The sequence below is a fragment of the Desmodus rotundus genome, chromosome X (assembly GCF_022682495.2).
Source record: "Desmodus rotundus isolate HL8 chromosome X, HLdesRot8A.1, whole genome shotgun sequence".
Taxonomy (NCBI): domain Eukaryota; kingdom Metazoa; phylum Chordata; class Mammalia; order Chiroptera; family Phyllostomidae; genus Desmodus; species Desmodus rotundus.
The window spans coordinates 64,364,365-64,372,612 of record NC_071400.1 but is presented as its reverse complement, the minus strand read 5'-3'; the positions used below and the strand labels follow the sequence as shown (position 1 = coordinate 64,372,612).

The 8,248-nt window shown below is 49.5% G+C and overlaps 1 protein-coding gene across 1 annotated transcript; it reads left to right on the top strand.

The window, feature by feature from the left end:
- Positions 1 to 363: 363 nt before the first annotated feature.
- MAGED1 (MAGE family member D1) lies at positions 364 to 7,820 on the top strand. The gene is made up of 13 exons (XM_024580102.4): positions 364 to 582; positions 1,115 to 1,188; positions 1,860 to 2,570; positions 3,241 to 3,909; positions 4,027 to 4,090; positions 4,321 to 4,400; positions 4,556 to 4,647; positions 4,863 to 4,942; positions 5,034 to 5,076; positions 5,333 to 5,395; positions 5,997 to 6,111; positions 7,022 to 7,407; positions 7,613 to 7,820. The coding sequence occupies exons 2-12, from the start codon at positions 1,144 to 1,146 to the stop codon at positions 7,397 to 7,399; spliced, it is 2,340 nt and encodes a 779-aa protein (XP_024435870.1). The 5' UTR covers positions 364 to 582; positions 1,115 to 1,143; the 3' UTR covers positions 7,400 to 7,407; positions 7,613 to 7,820.
- The last annotated feature ends 428 nt before the right edge of the window (positions 7,821 to 8,248 follow it).

Below are 8,248 nucleotides of genomic sequence, written 5' to 3'. Positions count from 1 at the left end.
CTTTTCCTGGGCTCCAAAGCTGACCACTTGTTGCAATTAGAGACCCCACTCAGACACTTTCTAGTGGTGCTAGGCAAGGGGGTGGAAATGCATGAGACCTAATTGGAGGGGCCATCAAAGGGGAGGGATAGAACCCAGACGCAGTGCGGAAAAGGTAGGGGGTTGTGGGGGGCAAGGGGTGGGACTTAGAGGCACAGTGCATCTGTTTTGGGGAGGGGATATAGTAGAAGGGGAGGGACCGTGGTATGCTGTAGACCTGGTTGGTGGTGGGATGGTGTGTTGGCAGAGGGGCGGGACTGCCTCCGGCTGCACATGCGCATCATGGTATACAGAACGAGGCTTTTGTTGGGAAAGTCGGCGGGACTCTTATTTGGTCTGTCAGCTGTTGCGCATGCGCACAACCTTGTGAGGCGGTGGGTGGTGTATTAGGCGAAGAGGCGGGGTCGTCCTAGCTGCCGCGCTGGCATTTTCTCCTGGACAAGGAGAGGGTGCGGTTGGTGAGAGCCGAGCACTGCAATCCCGATCGTCTGAGTCGCGAAGAAGGGAGGCAACGAGGGGGTTGGAGTTGGGGCCTGAGGCAAGGTGAGAATTAGCCCCCAGATAGGGCATTTGCCCCCTGGTGCGGGCCTCCCGTTTTTCATCCCGATCCCTTTCCCCCGAATTTTGATCCCCCTTCCACTCCCCAAACCCTGATTCACACCCTTCCCCTGGTCCTCCCTTATCCCCTGTTCTCTCTCTCTCTCTGAAACCTTCCCATCGTCCAGAATCTCCACAGATTTCTGGTCCTCAGTCTGTGCTGTTATACCATTCCTTTTCATTTGCAACCTCCATTCAGTTTCCCAAATGAGGTTCCCAAACCCCGGTCTCTGTAGATTCAGACTTCATCTGCTTTCCGAACCCCCATTTGAAGCTTCTCCCCTTCGGTAGCTCCGCGGGATTCAGAACCTCCATCTGGACACCCATTCACTTTTGCCCCATGGATCCGACCCGTTGCCCTCACATTCAGCACCTCATCAGTCCCCACAATCAAACCCTAGACACCCCACCCCCAGATTTGGTTCTTCGTATTTGCCGTCCGTGGTATAACGTCCGGCTCCTCCACCACAACCCCCAGGCTCTGCTCTTGCCAGAGGGACAGGAGCCATGGCTCAGAAAATGGACTGTGGTGCGGGCCCCCTGGACTTACAGGTGAGATCTCTACCCCTATCCCGATTTCCCCAGCGGACAGTTCCCCCTGGGCCCCTTTGGCCACCCTCTTGATGTCTGGACTCCACTGTCTTTCAGATTCCCAGTGTTTATCGAGGGGGGAGGGGCGTCCCTTTTCAGCCATCAGTCCCTTGCTCATAGAGAGGGGAGACCCTGTTAGCAGTCAGGGCAATCTGCCCAGAGAATGCGGGTTGGATAAGGAACCATTTTTTCCCTTAGTCCTGAGGGTATAGAGCAGTCTGCCGCCTCCTTCCCCAACCACCCACCTCCACCCTCCCACTCGCCTTGCATTCCTCACTCCCTGCGACCCCCCTTATTCTCCTCAACTCCTCGTGAGGCTTCCACCACCCCGTCCAGAGCTCTTAAGTCACACCACTCTGCTTTGCTCTAATCTCACTGCTTGACCACCCCTCCCTTCACCTAAAGCCCTCTCCTCTTCCCACTTCACCCCTCTTTTAATCCTTACCCTACTCAGCCCCTACCAGACATTTTGATATCACTGTGTCTCCCGCCTCAGTGGTCTAGCTCTCTACCTTAGCCCTCCTCTTTTTGCACCAGCCCCTTGCCTGCACCTTCCCTGCGCTGCTCCCCGTACCCCTCATCTTGCCCTTCGGAGGCCCAGAGATTTTAACTTTCCCCCCTGTATTTTACAGGATGAGGCCTCTGTAGAAGACAGCACCTTGCTTATGCAGACCCTAATGGAGGCCATCCAGATCTCAGAGGCTCCACCTACCAACCAGGCTCCTGCAGCTGCCTGCGGGCAAAATTCTAGTCCCCAGAGTTCACAGCCCCCAACAGCCAGTGAGAAGCCTGATAATCAGGTTTCAGCAGCTGCAGCTAGGCCTAAAGAAGCCTTTAAGGCCCAGAATGCCACCACAAAAGGCCCAAATGCTGCCTATGATTTCTCTCAGGCTCTTAATGCTAAGGAGATGCCGCCTAAAGCAGCCTTTGTGACCCAGAATGCCACCACAAATGGCCCAAATGCTGCCTATGATTTTTCCCAGGCAGCAACCAATGAGTTAACTGCCAAGAAGTCTGAGACAGCCTTCATGGCCCAGAATGCCACTACTAAGGTGGGTCCGAATGCCACTTACAATTTCTCTCAGGCTTTGAATGCCAGTGAGATGTCAAACACTCAGCCTAAGACAGCCTTCAAGGTTTGGAATGATACCACTAAGGTCCCAACAGCTGATACTCAGATCCAGAATGTCACCCAAACCAAGATGGCCACTTCCCAGGCTGACATAGAGGCTGACCCAGGTATCTCTGAATCTGATGGTGCAGCTGCACAGACATCAGCAGATGGTTCCCAGGCTCAGAATCTGGAGTCCAGGACTATAATTCGGGGCAAGAGGACCCGCAAGGTGAGATCCCTTCTAGCTCCACTGTGATTTGGGTTCTCTCCTTTCTTCTCTGAGGTTATTTGTTCTAAAAATGAAATCAATATATAGATATAGAGGTTTCTATATCTATATTTATATCTGCCCATATGCAGCTATATTATAGGGGATGATAAGGTGAATGTGGTAATTCCTGCTCTGAGTGTCCAGACTGATGGAGAGATGAGATGTAATATGTACAACCTGTATGTAATTAAGTTTACATTTTGATAGTAGCCACCATGTGTTAGGTCTTGAGGTAGGCACTCACACAGGTTATCTCACTCATTAAATCTTCAAGGTACCTCATACCACTTAGGGATCATAGTCTCGGTTTTACAGAGAAGGAAACTAAGTCCTAGAGAAGTGAAGTGACTTGAGTGATTTGTCCACGGTGGTATAAGCAGAGCCAGTGGTGCACATAGGAAGAGGAACAGCTTCAGGCCCCACCCTTGGGTTGATCCTGGCCTGGTTCAGAGATGACACTCCTTCCTGGAACACAGTGAAAGACAAGCCCAGGAGTCAGGGTGACCATTGGCTAGTGGGTCAGGCTGTCACTACAGGTAAGGGCTTTAGGGGGCCTTCCTGGCATAGATAGGGTGAGGACACAGAAACAACTGGTAACTCTAGACCTTCCTTCTCTCTGATGATGCAGATTAATAACTTGAATATGGAAGAGAACAGCAGTGGGGATCACAGGCGGGCCCCACTGCCTGCAGGGACCTGGAGGTCAGCAGCTGTTCCGGTTACCTCTCAGAACCCACCTGGAGCACCTCCCAATGTGCTTTGGCAGACCCCATTGGCCTGGCAGAACCCATCAGGCTGGCAAAACCAGCCTGCCAGGCAGACCCCACCAGCACGTCAGGGCCCCCAAGCTAGGCAGACCCCACCAGCCTGGCAAAACCCAGTTGCTTGGCAGAACCCAGTGATCTGGCCGAACCCAGTGATCTGGCAGAACCCAGTGATCTGGCCAAATCCCATTGTCTGGCCTGGCCCAGTTGTCTGGCCAAACCCATTGGCCTGGCAGAGTCCACCTGGGTGGCAGACCCCACCTGGATGGCAGAGTCCACCTGGATGGCAGGGTCCTCCAGATTGGCAAGGCCCTCCCGACTGGCAGCTACCATCTGACTGGCCACTACCACCTGATTGGCCACTTCCCACTGACTGGCCGCTCCCACCTGACTGGATCCCCACCGAGTGGCCAGTTCCACCTGACTGGCAGAACCTGCGACCCTCACCAAACCTGCGCCCCTCTCCTAACCCGCGTGCCTCACAGAACATGGGTGCCTCACAGCCCCGAGATGTGGCCCTTCTTCAGGAAAGAGTAAGCATAATTCCCCACTCATATGTCCCCTTTCTTGCTCTTTGTCACCCATCTATAACTCAACTAAATTTTATGTAAATATCTTAAGACTGAAAAGATTGCCTTTTCCTCTCCTAGGCAAATAAGTTGGTCAAGTACCTGATGCTTAAAGATTACACGAAGGTGCCCATCAAACGCTCAGGTAGGCATCCAGTGCCCTCTCCTGGGGCTCTGCCCTTCCCCTCACCCCATGCTCTGTAGATATACCTTTGCTTATATATAAGTTCCATCCCCTTTAGCCCCCTTCTTCCATGGCTGATTTCTTCCTTTTTCACCTTTGAGGGCCCTGACTGTGTTCTTAGCAGAGCTGTCCAAGGGGCTGCAGCTCTGTGGCCCCTGCTCAGCTGAGGTGCTCCCTCTTCTGTCCCACAGAAATGCTGAGGGATATCATCCGTGAATACACTGATGTTTATCCAGAAATCATTGAGCGTGCATGCTTTGTACTGGAGAAGGTAAGAAGGCAGTTCCTAAGGGACAGGAGCGTTGGGGAAAGTCATGGGACTTATCCTGGGAGTTTAGGGCAAGTCTCCCAGGAAGGTGAGCAACCAAGTATGGGCGGCCTATGCTAGATTTTGTAATTTCATAGTCTGTTTTCCTTTCCCTGTAGAAATTTGGGATTCAACTGAAGGAAATTGACAAGGAAGAACACCTGTATATTCTCATCAGTACCCCTGAGTCCCTGGCTGGCATACTGGGAACGTAAGACGGGAAAGGAGGTGGAACATTGCCTTTCTCAGTGGTGCTTTTTCTTCTGGAAGTAGGTCAGGATCCAAGATTCAGGGTCACATAGCAGGTCATGGGCAGAGTTAGAATATAATTGTCCCCTAGCTGAGGAACACTGGGGAAGCTAGATGCTGTCTGGAGTGTTTCATGAAAATAGCTGCTGAAAGCATCTTCTTTTTGTACTCCTTTAGGACCAAAGACACACCCAAGTTGGGTCTCCTCTTAGTGATTTTGGGCGTCATCTTTATGAATGGCAACCGTGCCAGTGAAGGTGAGTGCCTAGACCTGCAGCTGGGGGTTGGCTACAGCCTGATTTCCATGCTCATTTTCCATCCCTTGTCTCCCCTTGCCTCCCACTGCAGCTGTCCTCTGGGAGGCACTTCGCAAGATGGGACTGCGTCCTGGGTATGATTGGGGTTTCTCGTCTCTTGCCTGTTTATACCATCCTTTGACAACAGAGCATGGTCCCAGGGTTACATCAGCCTGGTGTTCTTGTGGGTATGGGGAGGTACAGAACCCAAGAATGTGACCTGGGTGGATGGGGAAGTAGTCATGAACCCTCTGCCTCTTTTCCCATCTCTGACCTCTGTGCTGGAAAGCTCTTTACTTCTGGGGGGCAGTGTCATAGTCTCTGATTATGGGTTCCTTTTTTTACTTGCAGGGTGAGACATCCTCTCCTCGGAGATCTGAGGAAACTTCTCACTTACGAGTTTGTAAAGCAAAAGTAAGTGGTACCTAAAGGACTTGGTCCAGTCCTCTGGATTTCTGTGTGCTGCTCAGCCTCAGAAAGTTCTTCTCACACTCATTTTTTACACTAAACACACACACACACACACACACACAAACGAAACGTATGCACTCAGAAATACTTACTTAGTATACTCCTTGGGATTGAATTTTTCTATAGTATAGTTATCTTGCGAGTGAAGCTTATCCACCATCCCCACAGTCGACATCTCCAAGGTTGGGTCTGGTTGAGGCTTCTGCACTGCAATGTAATCAGTGCAACGGGCCTATCCGTGGCTCACTGACAAGATTATAAGAACTGGTTGCTTCAGCTGTGACAGAGGTGGTGAGATTGAGTGTTGTCCTTTCTATGACCCTATGCAAGCCTCCCCTGGAGCTCTGGATGATTTCTCAGTGTAGAAGCACTAACACGGGAATTTGAAGGCCTGAGTATTAAAGGATAAATACACTGATTGTGTTTAGGAATAAGTCTTGGGGGAGCTGCTACCCGAAATCTGGGGTTTCAAAGTCTAGGATTATGTGTGTTAATAGACTACCATTCTACCTTGATAGAAACAGATCTTTTTGCTCTTGCTAAGGTACCTGGACTATAGACGAGTGCCCAACAGCAACCCTCCTGAGTATGAGTTCCTCTGGGGCCTCCGTTCGTACCATGAAACTAGCAAGATGAAAGTGCTGAGATTCATTGCAGAGGTAATAGAGGAATTGCTCCAGACTTGATGGGTCATGGGGTGAGGTATATCTGTCTGGGAATGGTCCAGAGAAAGAATGAGATCTCAGGTATTGCACATAGTAGGTGCTGGTGGACTTCTGGTTGTTATTAAGCAAACAGTAGCACAAAGTAGAATGCTTAAATATACAAGCTCCATCCAGAAAAAGTGCAGCCACTGTTAATATAACAAGAACAGTTTGTGCAACAACGATGTAACCTGACAGCCAGGAGAGTGGCCCGGAATGTGCATTCTTGAACAATGATGACTTCACTGTACTAGTCAGTGGGGGCAGTAGATGCCATTGAGTGAGCATGTGTACTGTGTGGCCATCGCATTCAAAACTAGTGAGCAAGTAGAGCAAAAAATATGCATCAAATTTTGCATTAAGCTTGAACATTCCTCCGCGGAAACTATTTGGATGATTCAGAAGGCTGCAGCTATGGGCAACTGGTGATTGGCATCTTCATCACCACAACTCACCTGCTCATGCATCACATGCAGAGTTTTCTTGCAAAACATCTAATCACCCAGGTGACTCACCCCTGCTACACCCCAGATTTGGTGCCCTGTGACTTCTCTGTCTTTTCCTAAAACTACAATCACCTTTGAAAGGGAAGAGACTTCAGACCTTGATGAGATTCAGGAAAATATGACAGGGCAGCTGATGGCAATTGGGAGAACTGTGTGAGGTCCCAAGGTGCCTACTTTGAAGGGGACTGAGGAGTCATTGTGCTGTGTACAATGTTTCTTGTATCTTCTTCAATAAATGTGTCTATTTTTAATAGTACATGGCTGGATACCTTCTGGACAGACCTCCACATAGTATGTGCTTCATAAATATTAACTAGCACTATTATGGGTTTTGTTTTATTTTCTATTTCCCATCTCAGGTTCAGAAGAGAGACCCTCGTGACTGGACTGCACAGTTCATGGAGGCCGCAGATGAGGCCTTGGATGCTCTGGATGCTGCTGCAGCTGAGGCCGAGGCTCGGGCTGAGGCGAGAACCCGCATGGGGATTGGAGATGAGGCTGTATCTGGGCCCTGGAGCTGGGATGACATTGAGTTTGAGCTGCTGACCTGGGATGAGGAAGGAGATTTTGGAGATCCTTGGTCCAGAATCCCATTTACCTTCTGGGCCAGATATCACCAGAATGCCCGCTCCAGATTTCCTCAGACCTTCACTGGCCCCATCATTGGCCCTGGTGGTACAGCCAGTGCCAACTTTGCTGCCAACTTTGGTGCCATTGGTTTCTTCTGGGTAGAGTGAGATGTTGGGTAGGTATATCACTTTGGATTGGGTAGCTAGGGTCATTGGAAGATGTAGGGTCCATAGGGATGCATTTATATGCACAAGCTGGATATCGGTAAACACATGGTGGGGAGATGAGAAAAGTATGGGGAAGCATTGTTTGGTATTTATAGTCCTTACTATTTGATATATATCATTGATTTAAAATTTTTTTCTTTCTTATGTTCACAGATATTGCCAATTGGTTGCAATAGTCTTTCCCCAAATGAGGCTGAAGCCCAGATTCCTTCTAAACACAGCTATGTAGAGAGCCACGTCCTGTTGACTGAAAGTGGCATGCAAAATAAATTTATTTGCTGTTCCTTGTCTATTACTTTTTCCCCCCTTGTGTGCTGTCAAGTTTTGGTATCAGAAATAAACGTTGAAACTGCAGAGTGAATTGGATGTGCTCCCCTTTTTTCCTATGTTTGGGGAGAGCTCAACATGTTTATATGGGAAAGACAGTGCCTCAGTTCTAGACTAAGGGGCATATCAGCTTCCAACAAGTGGAAATGTAGGTAGATGGCCTAATGGATTGGGAAACAAGGGAGGGATTGATGACCTTGAGTGTTCATGAGGTCCAAGACCTAGCATGACTTATTTAAAACATACCACTTCAGTGATTCATATGTGAAAGGTATGCTGCTAGGTGTCTCCAAGTGACATTGAAAAAGATGACATAACAAGAAGTGGTGTAGACGGTCAGACAGTTGCATTTGAGACAAAGTAAGATCCCAGATAATGACAAGGTCCAGAGTAGGTGGTTGAAAGGGAAGACATTAATGATTCCTAGAGATAATGTTCCTGGGACTCCAGGGTGTAGGTTGT

What these genes read in the sequence shown, in the direction of transcription:
- MAGED1 (XM_024580102.4), top strand. Translation starts at nt 1,144, where the DNA reads ATGGCTCAGAAAATGGACTGTGGTGCGGGCCCCCTGGACTTACAG. An exon ending in TGGCCCTTCTTCAGGAAAGA is followed by an intron (nt 3,910 to 4,026) that starts GTAAGCATAATT and finishes TTCCTCTCCTAG; the next exon opens with GCAAATAAGTTGGTCAAGTA. An exon ending in TGGCAACCGTGCCAGTGAAG is followed by an intron (nt 4,943 to 5,033) that starts GTGAGTGCCTAG and finishes CTCCCACTGCAG; the next exon opens with CTGTCCTCTGGGAGGCACTT.